At 39.9% G+C, this 21966-nt stretch overlaps 1 protein-coding gene and 1 pseudogene across 1 annotated transcript in view; one reads left to right on the plus strand and one right to left on the minus strand.

Moving 5' to 3' along the window:
- ZCCHC8 (zinc finger CCHC-type containing 8) overlaps positions 1-7972 on the plus strand; it is a 22262-nt gene extending 14290 nt beyond the window's left edge. Inside the window, exons 11-14 of the mRNA XM_006910000.3 lie at positions 2059-2180; positions 3141-3227; positions 3473-3590; positions 6567-7972. Of these exons, the coding sequence (XP_006910062.1) occupies positions 2059-2180; positions 3141-3227; positions 3473-3590; positions 6567-7348 (1109 nt within the window). The 3' untranslated portion in view covers positions 7349-7972. The remainder of the gene's footprint in view (positions 1-2058; positions 2181-3140; positions 3228-3472; positions 3591-6566) is intronic.
- Positions 7973-13534: 5562 nt separating this feature from the next.
- On the minus strand, positions 13535-13653 carry LOC112478372 (annotated as a pseudogene).
- Positions 13654-21966: the final 8313 nt, after the last annotated feature.

Genomic DNA, 21966 nt, shown 5'->3' on the forward strand with positions numbered 1-21966 from the left:
AGAATCACAATAAAATGTGATAGGAATGGCTGGCTTGTAAAATATGCTCCCAGTTAACAGAAAAATGTCATGATGGGGTTTCCTTTGTTTTACAAGGAAGGAACTAAAACTTCATTGAGAATTCCCAGATGGTTATCTGGGCAGACCAGCTCACCGGTCTAGCGAGGCCAGAGCGTCAGCTCTCCAGCTAGTGCTCTTTAAATCCTTCTCAGTAATGGTAACGGAAGAGTATGTCAATGCCAGGAGACCTGTGTGATTTAGAATACATAAACCCTCTTGTAACCTAGAATTCCTCTTGTAGGTATCTACTCTTGAAAAATATTCGCAACTGCGCACAAGGAAATGGCGTGTATGTGTATTTTTGTATAATTGACTATGATAGTGAAAAATAAAAAACAACATTCAGGCCCTACAGGAGAATGGCTAAACAAAGCATGGTAGATCTGGCCTGTGGAATACTTACAGTGGAGTGAATCTGCATGGCAGACATGGCAAAACCTCTGTGCAATACTGAATATAGAACGAGTTTCTGGGTAGTGTACATATTATGATGCCGTTGATCTTAAATTTAAAAAAAAGAAATAAACCCACATGGATGAAACAGTGCTGTTTTCTCTCCAAGTGCCATCTAGGTTTTAGGGTTTAGACTTCTAGAAGCCTTCCCTGACCACCTTACCTAAATACATCGCTCCTTCATTCACCCCACCTGTCCTTCCACTCTTTATCCCAGTGCCTTGTTTTGTGTTCTCCATACTTGGTCACAATTTATATAAACTTATTTCCGTTTTACTTGAGTACTGTCTTTTCTCAGCTAGATTGTAAGGTTATGATTGCTAAAATCATGTCTATTTTTATTCACCAATATATCCTCTAGCATGTAGCGCAGTGCCTGGCATGTGGTAGATAATAAGAAAATATTTTTTTGTAAAATTAAAATGTCTTAGTCAAAATACAGCAAACTCAACCATGCTAATCCCTGAGAAAGAAAGAGGATGGCTAAAGATGTTAGTTTTATCTCTAATGCTTTAAATTTTTTTAAATGAAAGTGTTTCCATATCTTACTTAGTTAATTAAAAATATTTTTAAACATTTACCAAGCATCACTTCTCAGCCCCAAAGAGGTATTTAGCTCAGTTCTTCCTTCCCTCCCTCTTTTTAGCTTATTTGATTAGAGATTCTTTAGACAAAAGGTTGTGGATAATTGAGAGCGCCTTACATCTCTTTTAATCTATAGATTTCCTTTCTTGTTTTTAACAAAACTACGTATTTTGTCCTTTAGAATTTTTAAGATTGTGCCGATGCATCTCTATCTTATTTTGTTGTTATGTCGTTACTATATTGTTGTTATTCCTCTGTCCCTCTGTTTATTTCCTGTGAATCATGCTGGCATCAGTCATTGGTGATCATTGCTTATATCTGTTTATTAATGATGGGTTGCAAAATGGTTGTATTCTCATTCTTTCATTACTTCTTGGCTTATTAGCCAGAATACTTTTAGAAAGAGAAATTTGTTATAATGTATATGATTACCTTAGCTATATAGACATTATAGGACTGGAGAATAAAATGCATGATTTATTTAGTAGTTTTCAAAACTGAAAGTAGTTCCCAAGTAAGTACCCCTCAAAGAATGCTCTCATCTAAAGCAGTTTTAATGTTATGTACCTTTTAGGGTTGTTACGTGATTACGTGAATTATACTACTGGTAAACTATTTAAAACACTATCAGAAAAGAAAATACTACAGTAAGCATTATGTAAATGCTTATTAAAAAAAGCATTGGAATAGAGCAGTCGGCAAGTCATACGATCAGTGCAAAGTCGACTTTTAAGCAACCCACGGAAGAACTAAAGTTTCCAAGATTTTAAATATTTTATCAAAGTAATGTCCACAGCTGTTTAAAAATTCTAATCTAATGGTTTGGGGATACTATAATGAAAGCCATTCTCAGAATAATTCTCTTGCCGTGAATGCGAGCACTTTCTAGGTCAGCTTTTGGTCTGGAGAAGGATTTAAATTGTCATTAGCAATATTAACCCTTTTGATGGTCTGTAATAGATGATGCTGATGGGGAAACAGAAACTGGAGAAATACAACAGAATCAAAGTGTCACTTATGATCTCTCGAAATTGGTAAACTATCCAGGATTTAATATATCAACTCCCAGAGGAATTCCAGATGTAAGTATATATTCTTTTATTATTCTGAGATATGACATTATTATGTAGTTCGTTCAAAATGTTAGCTTATGTACTAATCTCTATTAAGAAGTAAATGTTACTTAATGTGTTTAATTTTTTAAGTTTCTTTATGTTGACTAGAATCCTGTTTATCCGAAAAAGCAAAAAACCACCAGTTTTTTCTGATTCTATGCCCTAAGGAGCTAAAATAGAATGATTAGCTTCTATAAATCTAAAACTATTATAAAATTTAAAAGATTTTTTAAAAAATAAAAACAGATGATTTTTCTGTTAAATATGGGATGATTCTGAGACAGTATGAAAAGTTTTACAGAATTACCTGGGAAGTGAATGTTTGCCTTGCTTAAATCTAAGTAGGCTGTTCTTTTTCCTGAAATGCGCATTCTTCAGTCCCTCCCTCAGATTTAACTGCCTCAGTCCCTGGAATCTATGGGTTTAACAAGAAAGAGCCCAAAGTGATCCTGATTGAGAATCCTTGTTGAATGTGCTATTGGCGATGAGGGAGAAACGAGTGATGTTGAACCTTAAAGATGAGCGCTCAGTTTGGAAAGGGAAAGAACGAAGCCGGAACACCCAGCAGGAGTAAATGAGTTAGGGGAAATGAGCGATGGCCAGTCATGCCAGCAGCACTGGTGCATGATGGGAGAGAGTGGAGCCAGCCAGGCTGTGTGTACAGCCCATGGCGTTACTGCCTATCATTTTGTCATAGGCAGAACGTGTGGGGGCCAAGTGACTTTGTTAGGTAGTCCGTTAGTGTTCAGTCCCGATTTTTCTGTAGGCGGGGTTGGGTGGGTTTTTTTTTCTTTTAATGCACCATTATTTTGATTAATTACCCCCAAAAGAAAAAGTCACATATGAAGCAGAAATATAATTTGAGATCCCATTTTACCCGCTTTGTGCAAAATACACACTTATTTTTTCCTTGTCTTTCGTCATTAGGAATGGAGGATGTTTGGGTCCATACCAATGCAGGCCTGTCAGCAGAAGGACGTGTTTGCCAATTACCTTACTTCTAACTTCCAAGCGGTAAAGAGACCTTCAGGGTGTCCTTTGTACAAATTTATTGCATAGCTTGGTGGGATTTTGTAGCTCATTAGAATCTTACTGTCTTCTCAGTTTGTAAAAACGCACTCTATCTTCTGATGAATCAAAAGGAAAAAGGTAGCTACATTCACTGGTTACCTAGACTTAGCTCCAGATGGGTTTCTACATCATACTTAAGTCTAATTCTTTGTCCACGCTGTCTGACTTCGGTTTGGTTCCTCCATTAGCCAAGTGCGAGGTCTGGCAGCAAGAGGCCTTCGTCCCAGTCCAGCCCGAGCAGTCCTAAGAAGCAGAAGAAGGATCATGGCATGGCAGCCTCGCCTGCCGACATGGAGCTCGACTCGGGTAGGTTTGCTCATGGTTTGATGTCATCGAGAAGGCAGGACAAGTTCCTGTGCTCCTGAGCTCCATAAGAAAGGGGCAGCTCTTTATGAGCACCAGCTACGTAGTAAGTGTTCTGTCTCATTCTTGGAGATCAGAGCATCGCCACTGTTACTGATGAGAGCTGGGTTGGAGGACACAGCTCGGTGTGAGGGCCACATGGGTCAGTTGGGGGGATCCCTGAGTCAGGCAGACCTACCCACCCCCTCCCAGCAGTCCTGTGTCTGGATGGGCCCTAAGGTGAGGCGGTGCTCTGAGACAAGCAGTGGAGAGTGTCCCCTGTGGCAGCTCAGTCCCAACAGAGCCAAGCCGAGCCTTCCCATCTCTTCCTGATCATCAAGAGTCTGTCCGCCTAGAAATGCAGAATGGCACAGAGCCTTGTCCGCCGACGCTCCCGGCTTTTTGCTCTCTCAGCCCTCTGGGCAGAGCCGTGGGGCCTGCGGTCAGGCAGGACTCTTGACGGTCCTTTTCAGCAGATCAATCAATCGTGGATCAGGACAGCTGTGCTCCCGCCTTTTTGAGGTTCCCCCCCTCCCACCCCAGTACCAACCACTGCTCCTTTGGGACTACTGATGAGTGGTCTAGATTTTGCCTCCAAACAGCTCTGGAATGAATCAGAAAACTGGGTTAATTGGATAAACTCCAAGGCTACTCTGAATCCAAGGCTGGGCTGTTTCCCATCCCACAGTATGTTAGCTCCTTTGGTCCTGTCTGAGTGAGGTTAAAGGGCAGCCTTGAGATAAAATGCATACAGACACTTTAATAGTAAGGTGCCAGCATATAAATTGCGCCAGATTTGAATGTGAACTCCCCTTCTCAGTTTCAAATTCCAAGAGAGAATTTAAAGGTCACAGACTAAGGCCTTTCAAGTCCAAGGGAATTCAAATCCAAAATCTGATTATTTTGCCTGAGTGACTTCAAAGTCTAAAATCAAAACCCCAAAACCATTTTCTCAAAGTTTTTTCTCTGCTTAGTCTCGGCCGTAAGAGTTCTCGGTGACCGGGTAGTGTTTGCAGCCTGGGCTTTTAGCACCTACGGCCTTAACCTTAATGTCCAATCTCACCTTAATCGAGGCCGAAGAGTTCATAGGAAACAGAATTATTGCAGCTTTTGCCAAAATACCGAGGAAATTTTGAAAACAGGCTATTCCCTAAAATCCAAAAGCACTTGTCCCAGACCAAATTACATTCCCAGAGCCCAGCACTTCTCAGTGTTGACAAAGGCCAGAGCAAAGGTTTCTGAGCAAAGGCAAAAATATTGGTTTCTCTCTCTCAAGAACGTTAGTTGGTGTCCGTTGTCTGACTACTGCCTGTGTACTTCAATTCTGTTGGAAGAAATCTCCCCATAAGAAGTGAATTTTGGTCTTAGGCACTTACAGTGCCTGGGAGGAAAAAGCCACCTGTGCTTGGTGTTTTGAACCATATGAGACACAGCTGCCAGCTCTCAAAGTTTGGGAATTTGTGGTGTTGGCACCCCTGGTTGCTAGATCCACACACTTACGTGCAGGCATTTTTAGCCCTGTGCTGGAAGCTTTTTCTTCTATTTCTTGTTAACAGATTGCTGAGGCCTGAGAAACCTGCCTCCTAGGGCAAGTTCTCTCTCTTTCTCTTTTCATATGTAATTAGCCAATCCAGCGCCAGCGGAGCCCACGTGATAAGGTGAGGCTCTGGACCGCGTTTTGTGGTTACCTGGACTGAGAAATTCCATTCACCTACAGCTCCATCCACCCGGAATCTCAGCCCTCGTTTCTAGCCAGTTACCAAAATCCTGACATCTCAACAATTGCCTCTTAGTTCAGGCCTTTCTTTCACCCAATCATCCTTGGTGACCTTATAACTGATTTTTATATATATTTTTTTTTCTTGTGGGCTCTTATTCATTCTTTGCTCTTCTGAGCGAGCTCATTTCTTAAACTCTAAATTGCATTGTATTCTCATTACAGATCTTACTGCCTGTACAGTAAAGATCAGACTGGTTTTGCATAGCCTTCAAGATTCTGTGTTATTCAGTTGAATCTTCCAGGCTCTGTCCTAGGTCCTGAGGGCAGGAAGGTTACTAAGACACACTGCTGCCCTGCGTGGCTGCTCTGCCACCCGGGATTGCAGATGTGTGAATGTCTTAACATAAATGTGGCGGCCCCTAGAGATACCTACTACAGAGCCATAGGATTACGTGTTGCCGCTACAGGGCTGATTACAGCAGACAGTGATGGAGACCTGGGTGGGGCAGAAGGAAAGGGAGGCCTCTTAGATGATAAAACAGGTTTCAATTTTGGCGATTTTTTAACCAGAAACCAATAGTGGTGCCATTAATGAGAAGAGCACATGAGAGCAGAGTCCAGATTTTAGGAAAAGATCCTTTGTTTTGGACAGGTCGGGTCTGTTGTGTCTGTGGGACACATCGGTGGTGATGACCAGTGACGAGGTAGCCACATGCACCCACAGTTCAGGCGAGCAGTCGAGACTTGATACAGAATTGGGAAACAGGCCAGGGGGTGGCCCTGCCTCGTCTCCTCAGCTTTGTCCCCTCCAGCCTTGCACACGCTCAGTCCAGCCTGCCTGCCTTTCCAGCCAAGCGTCCTACTGCGATCTTCCGCGGGCCCCTGACTTCGGTCACAGCAGATGACATAGCAATGACTCCGTGTCTCCATGCTGCTGTTTGTGTCATCTGGCTCTAAAACGATGCACACAGCACGAAATGGGATTTCCTAAGGGGTTAAAGTTCCTGACGCCGGCAGGTCCTGTGGCTCTCGGCTGGTGTTCTTTTCAGGTGGCTTGAGGGCAGGAGGCAGTATTCTTGGTGTGACCATCCACAGAGTTTTCCTCCTCAAGCCAGTTATTTCTGGCCATCGAATCTCTGCATACACCCGAGTTCAAGTGATAAATGTTAGTAAAACAGAGTGCTGTGACAACTTAAAGTCTCTTAACTTTGTCATTTCAGACGCAGACGGCCTGCATGGTTCTCCGAGCAGGGGTGCTTTTCAGTTCCAGCCGCCACTGCCCCCCGAGACTCCTCCCCCCGCACCCCGGGGGACTCCTCCGCCCACCTTCACACCTCCACTCCCCAAGGGCACCCCACTGTTGACCCCCAGTGACTCGCCACAGGCCAGAGTGGCGGCTATGGCCATGGACGAGGACACGCTGACTCTGGAAGAACTTGAAGAACAGCAGAGGCGGATATGGGCGGCCCTGGAGCAGGCCGAGAGCGTCAACAGCGATTCCGATCTTCCTGTCGACACACCTTTAACTGGGAATTCGGTGGCCTCTTCACCTTGTCCAAATGAGCTAGACCTCCCTGTCCCAGAGGGAAAAACATCTGAGAAGCAGATGCCCGATGAGCTCGAGGTACTGGATGCCTGTCCAGAGAAACCAGAAGTTGAACCTCCCTCCAGTCCAGACTCCGAGGCCGTATTGCTTTGTCAGAAGGAAGAGGAGGAGTCTGCGCAGGCAGACTCTGAAGGCGGTCTCCTTGATAATGGCAGCATCATATCAAACTGTGACATTAGGAATGGAGACGGCCAGAAGCCCCTTCACGTGGACACCAGTCCATCAGCCGCCACTAAAATTCATAGCCCGGTACCTGACATGAGCAAGTTTGCAAGCGGGATAATGCCGTTTGAATTTGAGAATATGGCAGAATCTACGGGAATGTACCTCAGGATAAGAAGCTTGTTAAAGAACTCACCCCGAAACCAGCAAAAAAGCAAGAAAGCGTCTGAATAACTGCTTGACAGAGTACCGAGAGCTATTTAAGTATCTGTAACTTTGTGTTCTGGTAACTAGTACTAAATGGACAGATAAAATTGTCTTCCCATTTGTCCCTTCCATGTTTAAAAATCAATCCGAGGCTTTTTTGTGGCCTAAAGTCAGGCCTGTTTTAAAGAACAGAAAGACTGGGCTTGCTGGTTTACTATATTTTATTCTCACTAATAAAAATGGGGCGGGGGGGGTTGTATGTATGAGCTGGTTTAGAGATAGTTTATTAAGGTTTATACTATTTTTGGATTGTGTCTGTCAAGAGTGATGGTTTTTATCTGTCTTTTGTACATTGTTTTCCCTTTCTACATTTTGCTAATTATCCTGTATATAAGTTTAATATATCACTTTTTAAAAGAAAAAATTCTAACCATTTTAAATTCATATTTCAACTCCGACAACCAAATGAGAAGAATCAGGGATGAGCAGCTTTATCCCATTTGGGGTATTTTTGTAAGTGATTTACATACATCAATTTTAATAACAGTTTTACTTTTTTATAACTTCATTCTTCACATAAGCGTGCTATACAGGTATGTTCGTCTTTGTGTACAAAGGTTTAATAAATTAGTTTTCATATACATAATCGAAGACCTTGAATACAAAAAAGTGATTCAGTTAAATTAGTTCATAAAATCCTGTAAGCTTGGAAGGAAATTGCAAAATTAGCGGTTGCAAAGGAAATATAGGAAATTGCAAATTTGGGTGTTTTCAATGGATTTCAGCATTAAATATAGAAACAGCAGAATTTTCTAATTATTCTGAAAAAGAGGCAACTGGCCTTTGCACAAAAATAATTTTCTAGGTTTGAACCCGAAGATGATAACTAGTTAAAAATAAAAAATAGACATAAATTGCTTCTCTCAGATCTATAAGCTAGAGCTGAAACTATGGATTTTCTCTTTATGCAGAATGCTAGTTCATCTTCATAGTCACGGCTGTGAAAACAGATGATCTTGAACTATTAGTCTCAGGTAGTGTTATCCCACTCTTAGGCCAGGAGAGGGAGTAAAATATAACCATTCTGGATTTGGTTTTCAAGTTGAGAACTTGAGTAACCAAACACTTCTATAAACAGTAAAGGGAAGGAAAATTATATGAAAGGGGAAAATTTATTTTCAAAGCTATCACAGAACATGGTAGAAATTGAATAAAATGTTGAATACTTTTGGCTTTTTTCTGAGTTGAAGTATATAATAAAAGTAATCTTTTACAGTAATTTAGTGCTTTTACATACATTATCTTACTCAGTATTTCTGTTGGATAAGCATGGTGTCACCACATTATATATGACATAAGGAAACTTCAGTGGCATAGAGAGGTTAAAGGGACTTGTCAACATTCAAGCAGTGGATTTTGAGAGGCTAGTCTTCCACTAAAGACTTGCCTATCGCCTAGAGATCACAGAAGTGGTTGTTTAAAATGTGTCTTTAAGTATTGTGTTAGTAGAGTCTTCTTTGGATACAAAAGATACCTAACAGATACCTCCTTAGCATATGCCACACATGTTAAGGTATTTTTGTGTGTTACCCCGTTTTCACAAGCCCCATAGTAGATAGGTTTGGGAAACTTCATTTTTTTTAGAGGAAATGCCTAAGACACACAGCTGGTAAGTAACCTAGTGAATCTAAATCCAGATCTGTCAGACCCCCACATCCATGCTCTTAACCACGGTACTGCCTCCCTGTCCAAAGCTCTATAAAGGCGTTTGTTTCTCCAAAACTTGGCTCCTATTTCCTGATTTATTCAATGACGAATTGAGGGCACAAGTTGTGTTATATGTTATATATATATAATGTTCTATGTGCTTTGGGGCATTAAAAGAAGACTGGTAGGATCTGCTTTAAGGAGCTTATTATACACTGGTGGGAGAAAATGGAAGGTTCCCTCTTAGTTAACCAGATTCACTAAGTGGCCACGTGAAGAGGGCAAGGTACCCGGGTTATTTGGGGGTGACAGGAGAAGCACCTAGAGAGAACTGGCTTCAAATTCACAGGGCCACAGGTTTAAATATTCACTTTTGGAGCGTATTTGAAGACTTCTGGAAAGAAAAACTGAGTTAACCTTAAAGGGTAGGTAGGAGGATTTCCATAGATAAAACGAGCATTGAAATGTACAGGAAATAGCGTAAGTAAAAGAAGCAGAAACGCTCAAGAAATGTAGAATGGTAGAAGAAATTTAAAAGGGTTGTTCATTCACTGATACATAGAACTCTTCATTGCTTTGCTATGGGGTTTGAATTTTATTAAGGAAAAAGATCTGCTAAGGATTTTTCATTACACTCACCTCACTGAAAATATCCAAGCAATTTAGGAAGAGAAATCCTGAAGCCAAATTCAGAATAAATTGGAGAGAGGAGACATTTTATAGAAGGGAACCTAGAAAGATGGGAAGTAGTTGCTTTAAGAAGGTGCCCCATTTAAAAAAAATTGTTCTGTTGCATTTGTGTATTATGAAGAGAGTGTTGGGTGGAGGAACGAGAAATAGTTTGGACTTGTCCATGCTATGACAGGTCTCCAGGTGTGGGTAGGTGAGATCATAACCAAACACTTGTACTTCAGGATGGACTTGGAATAGGGGTGGGGACCGGCTTCTAATCTTTGCCTTGGATTCAAAGGAATGTGAATTGTACAGGCTCCTAAAACAAAGCTGGCTCTTTATCTCTTTATCGTCTCTTTGAGCAGGTAAGTGGAAAGATGGCATCGTCCTTACTAAAATACCAAACGACCGATTTCCATGCACCTCCCCCCAAACCCCACCCTCCGCAAAAGGTTGTATTTCCTTTGGTGGGCAAAAAGCCCATCGACTTTCTACCAATAAGAGGCTTCCTCCTAGTTGGTTCTGTTCTTCATGTTCTCAGCTGGAGTGATTTTGCCCCTCTTTCTCATTATTTTGTAGATTATTAGCAGGCAAAACCAACCAGGATGCTGTGAATATCCAAGTGGCTTATAAGGCATGACTCACTTCCCAAGAACCTCTGTTCACACAGCCTGTGTTTTTCTTTAGCATTTAGGAAAATTCATTTTCCTTTGACAATATATTCGTTTGATTAAATGGTACAAATTCACTTTTAAATGTTTAGGATTCAGTTATTTGTCAGTGTTTATAAATAGCTCTTAATTACAGAACCATTACCATATTCTTAATAAATTAGAAGTCTCTGAACAAGTATGCTTTCTAAATCACCAGCGATCTAGCCAGAATGTTATAATGGAACGTTGAAGCAGAGGGTAAAAAAGTGATAGCTGTCTAAAAAAAAAGGATTATTTTTTGGTCTGTGGAAAGAACTGCATTGGGGTGGGGGAAGTGAGGATATAAGATTAGATTAAACTGAAAGAACAGTATATGTCTTTGTCATCCACACTTGGATTTTGAATTTGCGGATTTTATAATTCAGAAAACAGCCTCTCTGTAAAATTCACATCCCATACGCTTCCATTAGTTGACGTTAAATGTCTATGCATTAGATCTCACTTCCAGTGCATTTTCATTTACAATTAAATTATACCCTTTCATAACCATTTAAAGAGATTATTCTTTGTGTAAAATGTTTTACTTTTTAAGTTGTAAGCAGGGATAACAAAGCCATATATTTGAAGGAGAATAACCCACAGAGAAGCCCACTCCAGTTTTCTTCATCCAGTATTGAAATTTATTTTCTCACTAGGCCATTTTCTAAACCTGAAATGTTTTTCTTTCTTTCCCAAAACAGAAATTATTGATTTTGTTGCTGATTATAAATGTAATACATATTCATTTTATAAATGCAAACAAAACAAAATGGTATAAAGTAAAAGTCTTTTATATAGCTACAACTTGCACTTCCCATTGTTTATTGTTCACAGTTTGGTATAACTTTGTCCTGATCAAATTCAAGTAACTAAGATTCTTTTTAATGTTTTTTGTACCTAAGTGTGTGTTTTAACAAAAGTGAGATTATCTATACTTTCCTTGTCAGTATTTGAAATCTATTATTATTAATGGCTGCTTCATAGCATATTTTATTCAATATTGTTTACAATATTTTGTTGTAAATGCTGCAGTAAACTGTTTAAAAGGTATATCTTTGAATATTAGTGGAAATATGTGTATAGGATGCATTCCAGATTACCAGATTGAATGTTTTCTGTTCATTGGCAATTTTTATTTCTTCTGTGAACTGTCTTTATATCCTTTGTTCACTGCTCTATGGGTTTACTTAATGATACATAGGAACTCTTTATTAAAATAGGTATATCTTTTATTAAGTAAACTGCAAAATTGTTTTTAATTTGTCATGTATATTTTAACTTGTTTATACCTTTTGTAGTACAGAATTGTCAAATCGTTATCAGTCAAATCTTCGACTCTATGAATTGGCAATTTCGGTGTGATGTCCTATTTTCCAAAAGCCTTCTGGTTTTGTGAATTCACCATCTGATATCCAATATTGATTGAAACTGGTATTGAAAAATTATTTCCTCCCCAGGATTTAAATTATGTGATTAGTAAGACTATACAACTCTCCAAGTGTATTTTCATGTAGATGATTTTACTAATTACTGTCCAGATTTGGTTCACTAAGCCCTAACCTATCACTATATTTTAAGTTTTATTTCTGAATAAACTGGTGTTCCCTTTTAGTGGATTATTTTTAAGTGTGGATTAATGAAAAAAATCTATGAAGAATGACTGACTGGAGCAGAATGCCAAAAATATTTTATAACTTAACTGAAAGAAGGACTATTATGCAAAAAAAAAAGAAGTTATTATCCTCATCCATTTATTATATGTGGTAACGAAAAATTCTGTATCAAATTCTAGATATCGGAAATAAATTTTTTAAACAAAATTAACTATCAACGATCTGGCTACTTTTAGAATTTTTAAAATACAAGAAATTACCGAAAATGCAAGGGGTAAACCATGACTCAGCTGTTTACCATTCTGTACAGCTGAGACTTCTTCTCTGTAGGGGTGACATCATAGCAGAGTGAGTTCTCAGTGTTTTCAGTCGTGGAGGCTAGTTCATTAGTCATAAACGAGAATGACACATGAAACTGGATTAAGACAGGTTGTGGGATTAGACCCAGGGCAAATTTCTCACAGGCCTCTAACAAGTTTCCTTCTGTCCCTATCACATGCCTTCCATGCTTCTCCTGCTCTTTGATTCTTTCGGCTAATTACAATTCCGTTTGCTGTACTGGCCCAGTTTACTTTAAAGTTTTTATATATTAATATCTGGAGGGAATCTGAGGCCCTATATTAGGGTGATTGAAAGCTAATATGGTTTCATGTAGAGAATAGATCAAGACAGGCTTAGCAGGCATGTGGTAGGAATAGAATGCGTTTGCCCACGTTCAGAATGGAAAGAAATGTTAAGTTTATCTGAATTCTACTCAAAAGGTCTGTGGACTCATATAGTCCGAGCTTCTTCTGATGCTCCCCTGATTAGAGCAATCTGGGACCAGGATTCTCAGGACTGCCTTGGGACCTTACTCTGGCATTTCCTCTGCTTGAAATGCTTTTCTCTTGAAATCGAATTGCCCTCACCTCCTTCAAGTCTGTGTTTAAATTTCACCTCAATGAGACAGCCTTGACCACCTGTTTCAAAACTACACTCACACACACCACCACCAAATCACTCCCAATCCCTCTTGATTTCTTTTCCATAGCATTTTCTACTCTCTAACATATTATATAATTACTTTGCTTATTGTCTATCGTCCCCACTAGAATTTAAGTTCCAGGAAAGCAAGGATCTATTTATCCACTGACATTGCAAGTCAGGAAGACCAGCTGAGATTCAGGGAGTGCGGAAAGAGATTCCAACTCTTTAGGGATGAACTACAAAATATTATGGCTATTTTTAAAAGTATGTTTCAAACAAAGGATCGGAAGTCTCCAGTTCTTTAACTGAGAATTCTCACGTATCATGTGATCAGTGCGATCTGTACATTCTAGCAAGTATGAATGATACCATTGATCTATATGTCTGTCCTTATGTTAGTGTCTTACTACCTCGATTATTGTAGCTTTGTAGTAAGTTTTGAAATCAGGAAGTGTGAGTCCTCAAACTTTTTTGTTGTTGTTGTTTTCAAGACTGTTTTGGCTAGTTAGAGTCTCTTGCAATTCCTGTGAATTTTATTTTATTTTATTTATTTATTTTTTTAACGCCTACAGCACCTGGTATTCCTAGGTGATCTCCCATCTAAGAACTAACTAGGGCCGACCCTGCTTAACTTCTGAGATCAGATAAGATCGGGCTCGTTGAGGGTGGCATGGCTGTAGACAATTCCTGTGAATCTTAGAATCAAATCTTCCATTTCTGAAAAAGTCCAGGTAGGATATTGCCAGGAACTACATTAAACCTGGGGAGCTTTGAGGAATTTTGCCATTTTAATAATATTAATTCTTCTGACGCATGAATATAGAACATCTTTTCATCTATTTAGGTCTTTAATTTCTTATAACAAGATTTTGTAGTTGTTTTAATATATAGCAGTTCCCTTTTTATTTGTTTTTAAAGTGCCATTGATTACCTGAAAAAACCGGGGCCAGTTGTCCTATAAATGTTCCTCCCTCTGGATTTGTCATTTAACTTTTCCTCGATCCCCTATAATTTTTCTAATCTAGATTCAGGTTCAATTATTTTTGCAAGAAGACTTCATAGAATGTGCTGTGTACTTCGTATTGCATCACATTCAGACACATCAAGGCTGGTTGTCCCGTGGAAGAATTTGAAGTAGGAGAGTTATATCAATTTTGTTTTATAAAAAAATCACTGATAACAAGGCAGAGAAGGGATTGAAAAGCAATAACACATAAGTCAGGAAGACCAATGATCATATATTGCTGTTACCCAGAAGAAAGGACATTTTTTGCATTGCAACTGTCACACAATTAATGGTGGCCTAGGCTTAACGGGCAGTAAGGATAAGAAAGAGTAGATGGGTTTACAGCGAATTTGATAGAATCGACAGAACTTGGTGACGGTGGACAAGAGTTAAGAAAACAAGAATCCTAGAGGAGGAGTCAGGAGTTCAGAATTCAATATATGCAATTTGTACCTATGACATAACCAAATATTTATTGAATAAACTTAAATGGAGATGTCTGATATCCATTTGTATGTACTAATTTGAAAGTCACGAATTCTGGGCGGGGGATGTCGATTTAGGAATTGTGTATAGACAGTAATTGAAGACAAGTAGTTGGTGAGGTTATCCAGAGAAAAAAATGATGGTAAGAAGAGGGAACTAGAACAGATCCGTGAGGAGCATCAATAATAAGGGGTAGAGAGAAACCTGCAAAAGAGAACGAGAAGGAACAGCCAGAGAGGAAGAAGTTAAGAAGAGTGTGATGTCATAGAAAAACAGGACAATGGCGGATATGGAAAGAGAATGCATCAGTTAGCTATTGCTGAGTAACAACCCCCCCACCCCCGCCAGTCTGTGGATTAAAACTATAACCATTTCTTTAGCTTGTAATTCTATAGGTTGGAAATTTAGACTGTGCTTAGTCGGGTAGTTCTTCTGGTCAGCTGGGCTCCTGATGAGTCTGTAAGCAGTTGCAGGTTATCTAGGCAGCTCTTCTAACGGAGTTTGGTGTGAATAATTGTAGCCATTTTTTGTAATGTACCACAGAGGGAAGAGCCAACAGTGAAAGTTCTGCTAAGAGGTCAAGCAGGTCAAATTCTTGCCTCCACCGCTCAGCTCAAACTACTGTTGCCCAGGTCATCAATGATGGCCATTTCACTAAGTTCATAAAATGACGTGGCTATCATCGATGGTGCTGGCAATAACAGTAAGCAATGTGGGCAAAAGCCAGACTGAAGTGGGGAAACGGACATCAGGAACAGAGAACTTGTTCAATAGGCTTGGCTGGGGTGGTGAAGATGTGTCGAGGGAGGGTCTTGTTTTGTTTCATTTGTTTTTAAGATAAGCTTGAATTTATTTACATGCCAATGTCAGTAGAGAGAGGTAGGTTGAAGATACTGGAGAAAAAGTGGATAATTCATACACTTGGCATCCATGTTCAATCTGAGTTCTACTAACTAGGTGGGAAGACAGTTACACAAAAAAAATATGATAAACTATCTTATCCGGCAAAGTCCAGAACACTGAGATGATCTACGTGAAAATACTACTTGTGCTTGTATCTGTATATGGATTATATATGTTACAGAGTATGTGTCATTTGGAGACTCTCCACTGAGGAAAAATCTCCTATGAGCAGCTTTTGGTCTCCCCTGGCCCCATGTCTGTCTACCTTGGAGCAGGACTCAGAACTATATGACATACCCCAAAAGCAAATTCAAATTCACAAAGTATTAAACAGTGATGTACATTTTCTGAAGAATTTGGAGTGAAACACAGGCAACATATAGCAAAACAATACAAATCTTCAGTAGCCATTTCTATTTTCTTCATGCAATTTCTTTTCGATCAGTCTGTTAGCCCTCAAATATTTTATTGTTCTAAGCAGTTCTGTTTTGGTTCTTATCAAATATTTGCCCCACACAAATAAGTCTCTCTTAGGAGAGGAATTCTGATCTTCCAATCTTTCTGTTCTGTCTGTTGGCTTTTGTCCTCATGCTCATTATCTCAGGTTAACAACATTGCTGCTTGGGCTCCAGCTATCATATCTGTGCTTATCTCCATTTATCAGGGTGCCTCTAGTTGACTTTCCTAGGGAAAGTCTGAGTAAGTGAACATAACTCGTTAGGCATATTGCCATGTCAAATACGATTGGAGTTTGTTAAGTAAAAACGGGAGAAAGGATCTTGGATAGGCAATCAGCGGTTTCAGACACAGCTGAGTCCTTTGGTGGCGGCTGTCCTGGTTCTGTGACCCAGTGTTTGCCTGCCGTCTGCTCCTAACATACGCTCTTTCTTGGCTCAGTCAGGATTCAGTGCCTCCTCCTGCTGACTCAGCCTTCCCTCCCTCCACTTGCTGGCACAGCAGGCACCGCTGAGTCTCTGCCGCGATGCTGCCACAGTGGGTCCCAGAGCAGGCACACACAACTCTCAACCAGCCTTTCATGCCGCCCAGTGTCTAAGGGAGGCTCAGAGGCACCAACCAGATCTTCCTTATGACTGACCTTCCCACCCATCTTCTTAATGATGTTGACGCGGAGCTGTCATCCTGCCTAAGGGTTTTCTTCCAGACTCTCAAATGTAGAACGGGGACAAAGGCTCTTGTTCCGGGAGCCACCCTGCTTCCCTGCCCCAGATCTTCTCCTGTAGATCCGCCTTCCTCACCTGTTTCTCTTCCCTCTTCCCCATCAACTCCCAGGCCTGGAAGTACAGCATCCTAATTTCTTCATGCCATATCCTGTTTCTTCTCATCTCCAGACTCCTGACTAAGTCTTAATGTTAGACAGGAGTTTCTTCTGCAATCGCAGCAGAAACCCTATGGTTTTCCAGGCCCTTGCTATGACAAAGTGGAGCTGAAGGAACTTTTAATAATCCTTTCTCGCTTGACAATACTGGAATATCAAGCTACTTCTTCTCTTTGAAAAGTTCTACGTAAGGTTACACCACATTGTGAATGTAACTAACGCCTCTGAGTTATACACTTAAAAATGGTCAAAACGGCAAATTTTATGTTATATATTTTTTACCACAATTAGAAAAATTAATAATGTCATATACCAAAAACCATTGTACACTTTAATGGTGAATTATAGGATATGTGAATTACATCTCAATAAAAATGTTACAAGGATCCTATTTTGAATGTCAAACTTGAATATTAATTCCTTCTTTTTCTTTGCTCTTCCTGGGTAACAGCCCTACTTCACTTTTGCTCCCACCTCCCGGTCACAGTGAATAAATGCCATGGCTTGTTTGGGGTCAAGGTCAGGTATGAGGAAAGACAAGAAAAGAACGTTAATATTTTGCTTAAAACAAATATTTCCATTAAACCCTTATATATATACATATATATATCCCTTGCTTATTTAAAAAAAACCCAGCATATTAAAATTATGTACATTGTTTTGTACTTTGCTTTTTTAAATATATTTTCCCCAGGAAATCCTGATATGAGTCTTCCATTAATCCCAAGTATATCAAATTGAACTCTTCACATGTAATAAATGTATACCCAGAAACACACACACATATACACAGATGGTGAGGAATGAAATCAATTCAGTCAACTTAGTACTAAAGAGTTAAATAAACTAGTTAATCTAGTATTAACATTTTAAAACTGAAATTAATGAGAAATTATCTGGCATCTCCGAGATGTGGGATTGGGGACTGTTCAAATTTGCCTATTTTGTTTGAGCCTATCCTTCTAGAAGGTGTATAAAGGCGATTTTGTCACTTTATTCGAATGCAAGCCCTGGCAGAGGCTATTATGTGTATACATTCCCTCAGATTTATAGTCCAAATTTAATTTTGGTCTCTTTTGTACGGTTACACTATAGAATCTAATATGGCTGTGATCCATCTGGTAGTCAGAATTACAGCTGAATCTGTAAAATAATAGAATACTACAGTTGGGAAAGACTCTAAATTGCCCCCCAACTTAAAAAATCCCTTTTCTGAAATCTCTCACCTACCTATCATCCATTCTCCATTTGACTTTTTTTTTTTTTTGGAGTATTACTTTCATTCATTGATGTATTTATTTTTATTGAGACAATATTCATATAAGATAAAATTAATCATTTTAAAGTATTTACAAACGTTTGTATCACTTCAAAAGGAGGGTTCCTACCCATTATGCAGTTGTCCCCAAACCTCTCAGTCCCAGCCCCTGGCGACCACTAATCTATTTTGTCTCTATGGATTTACCTATTTTGGACATTTCATATCAATAGAATCATACAATAGGTGACCTTTTGTGTCTGGCTTTTCACTCAGCATAATGCTTCAAGGCTTATTCAGGTTGGAGCATGGATCTACTTTGTTTCTGGCTGAGTAATAACGCATTGCGTGTATGTACCATAATTTATCTATTCATCAGTTGATGGACAGTTGGCTTGTGTCCACCTTTTGGTAATTGGAACTGGTGCTGCTATGAACATGTGTATAACATGTATTGTTTGAGTCTACTTGATTTTTGCTGAGTATCACAGAATCAATTCATGCGCTCAACAAATATTTGTTGAATTAGAATTGCTGCATCGACCACTGATTTTGCAAATGTTTTTCTTTCCTGGATAAAAGTCACACAATCTTAAAAATGTTTGTGGTAGGAACTTTATAAGTCATCTTGTTCAACCCCCACATCATGAAACTACACGCACTTAAAGCATGAGTCTATTTGGAAGGCCCTAAATACAGTTTGCATCGTGGTGTGTGGTGCCCTACTGATGTAGTTCTTTGTTAACTGAATGTGTACAATATGGCTTTTGTTGTCACAAGATGGTTCTCCTTGAGGATGACTGTATGAATTTAAATTTAGTAGCTTGTCATTCTTTTATTTTTCTTTTTAAAAAAATTCCATAAAAATTCCACTACCATCAGCATCGTTTGTATGAAGGAGATATAGCAGACAGTCTTAACTGGTTTCAGTGATAAGATTAATTTTTGGTCCAAAACAGTTTATGAATGTTTCAACATGTGTTGTGAGATTTATTTTTGTCTCCTTTCTTTGCAGTTTAAGACTCTGTCTTACTTCGTGTTAGTCACTTTTTTATTAAATGAACCAGCACTAAGTCCTCACCTTTGCAAGAGAATGTTAACATTTCCTAAACCATCAAAGTTAAACATTTTTTTGTATCTGACTTTACCTCTCCCTCAGTTTTTAGCAGAGCTAAATGAAATTGACAAGGGGTGGGGTCTGGTACATTATACCCACTCTGGGCATCAAACCAGGGAAATTCATGACACAATGATTATCCCATCATCTTAATTTAGTAAAGCTGATAGCAATGAAAGTCAAGGTTGGAAGACAGGGACTTGATCTTCAATGCTGTACCCCCCAAATACCTGGAATGGTGCCTGGGACACAGTAGGGTTCCAAAAAATACTTGTTGGATGAGTGAATGAAATTAATTTGACTCTGGTTTCTGCATCAATGCTAATAAAAGTAGATGTAATTTTAAAAAAAGCATAGTGAAACTGAATTCCTGTCATCTTATAAAGATTATTTTAATCATAGACTCTCTTAGAAGTTATATTTTTAATTGTTATCTATCTGCCATGGTTCAGAAATTAATTTTTTTTTTTTTACTTTCAAGAGTGTTCTTACTATGACAGCTTTTGTTTCGTTTTCTGTTTTAAAAGTTGTATAAATCCTCGCATCTTGACAGTTTACAAAAGTACTCTCCAGCCACTACTTTAGTGTTTTTGAATGGCGATAAGAACCTTTAGTTCCTCAGTGAGAGATTTAAAATACGTCTAAACAGCAATGAAATAATTTAAAACCATCATTTATGGTAATTTTCTCTGAATGTGTGGGATTATAACTGTTTTGTTTTCTTCATTTTGCTTGCTTTACTTTTATGTAGTGAACATCTATTGTTCTTTAAAAAAGAAAAAAAAATACTGGAAAAAAAGTCCCCAGTTACTTGGAACCTGAAGTCTTACACTCCATCCTTTTCAAAACTAATCTACTATGAACCAAGTGTTATTCTGAAGATGCGGTTAGAGCAATGGATGAGTCTACAATCCTTGCTCTCTTGGAATTTGCAATCTAGTAGGGGTGAAGTAAGACAGATAATAAAGAAAATAATAAATGTGCTGTAATGCAGAAAACCGAGAGAGCAAAGAATTACTGTTGACGAGCTGTGTAGCAACAAACCACAGACACCTAACACTTTGCAGAGAATATTTCTACTCATTTTGTTTGAGGATCTTAACCTCATACCTTTTTTTTTTAATAAAAAATAAATCAAACTAATGCATGTACATAATTTTAAAAATGAAGTAATTTTTATAATGAAAAACAACACTGCTCACTCCTCATCCCCCATTTCCCAAGGGACCAATAATTTTTTGCTTTTTGTTCTTTTGGTGTTAACTTCCTTATTAGTAAATATATACTTACATTGTTATTTATCATCTGTAGACATTATCTATTGATGTTCTGTGATGGCTACAGTGCCACTACCTGTCCCTCTCAGCACAGTTCTACCCCTCTTTGTAGTTATCCCTATTGGTTACATTAATATCATTATAAGTTTTTGTTGTTGTTCCGGAAAACCAAAACAAAAAGAAAAACCCCAACAGCTATTTATCCACTTTCCCACTCTGTAAAATGAAGATTTGGGAGCTCCTACCTGTTTCTACTTCTGCCACTTCCATCTACCACCGTCTTGTCTGCTGAGCTGTTCTAATACTTTTACAGAAGACGTGCATCTAAAAAAGCTCAGTGTCTCTCAATCTCAAAAACAGAATGTGAATGTTCAATTTGAAGTAGGACTGAGTAATTTCCGTCCTAACACCTGCCACTCTGTAGGACTGAACAATTCAATGCCCTAGGAGTAGAGCTGGGGCTAGGCCTTGGTCACAGAATTTAAGGGGCCACTAAAAACTCAGCCATCAAGGAAAACATTTTAATGTAATATTTAAGTCAAAATTGATGCAAAAAGAAAAAATCCATGGTGAACAAAACATCAGCATCTTAAAATAAAGACAGGCTCGGCAGACTGAGGAGAGAAATAAACAGGTGTCTGTAGCTGCGCCCACCATTGGCAGTGGTCCTTGCCTCGCTCTGTGACATCTACGATTACACAGGTTGCCTATTAGAGCCCAAACGTGTTTACATGCGGGTGAGCTGTGCCTTTCGAATTAGGAATACAGCTACTGAAATGCAGGGGTGCCACAACCACTTTGTCCTCGCAGCTTGCAAACCAAGGCAATGGCGAATTAGGAAATCGAATTTTTTTGTGATTTAAAAGGTGAATCGAAGGGAGCTCCACCCCCCGCCCCGTCCTTCCCCGCTCTGTGCATGCCTGTTGGTCCAGGCAGCACCGTGCTTTGAATAAAGGTCAGCAAAGGGGTCACCCTTCTGATTATTCCCTTCTACCGGGGAGGAGGAGGAAGTCCGGGCCCCCTTATCCGCCACTGAGCGGCTGCGAAACCCGGGGCTTCCCTAACAGCTGCGAATTCCTCCCCGAGGCTGCGAAGCTTCTGGGGTTGCCATGGCCCGTGGGAGTGAAATGCTGGCCGCCCTCTGTCTCCCCTCCCGTCCCTTTCAAAAGCTTTGAAAGGAGATCCCCGAGGGGAGGGAGGACGGGACTTTAACCGGGGCTTCCGTCCAAGCGGCAGGGCGAATAAAAGAGGCTTTTCTCAAACTAACGGAGCCAGTGCGGGGCTCGTTTCGAGGGCTTTTTAACCCTCCGTCTTTCCCTGGAGCTTTGGAAACGGGGAGCAGGGGGGGCCCTTCCCCAGCTAAGCTTGCTGCGGGGGGGGCTCGTCGGCCTTTCCCCAGGGATTCCTCCCCTGGGGGTCCTGTCCTGGGGGGGGCAGGAGGGCAGAGGGGGTGCTCCCTAAACTAAAGCTGCGGTGGGCAGCGCCTCCCAGCTTGTTTCAAAGGATTTCTCGCCCCCCCAAAAAGGAATCAGCCCCAAACCAACCGGCTGCGGTCCAGGCGGCGGGGAGCCATCGGGTGCGACGCGCACATTCTGGGCACACCTGCAGCGAG

This window comes from Pteropus alecto, unplaced genomic scaffold (assembly GCF_000325575.1).
Source record: "Pteropus alecto unplaced genomic scaffold, ASM32557v1 scaffold213, whole genome shotgun sequence".
In the NCBI taxonomy this organism is placed as follows: Eukaryota; Metazoa; Chordata; class Mammalia; order Chiroptera; family Pteropodidae; genus Pteropus; species Pteropus alecto.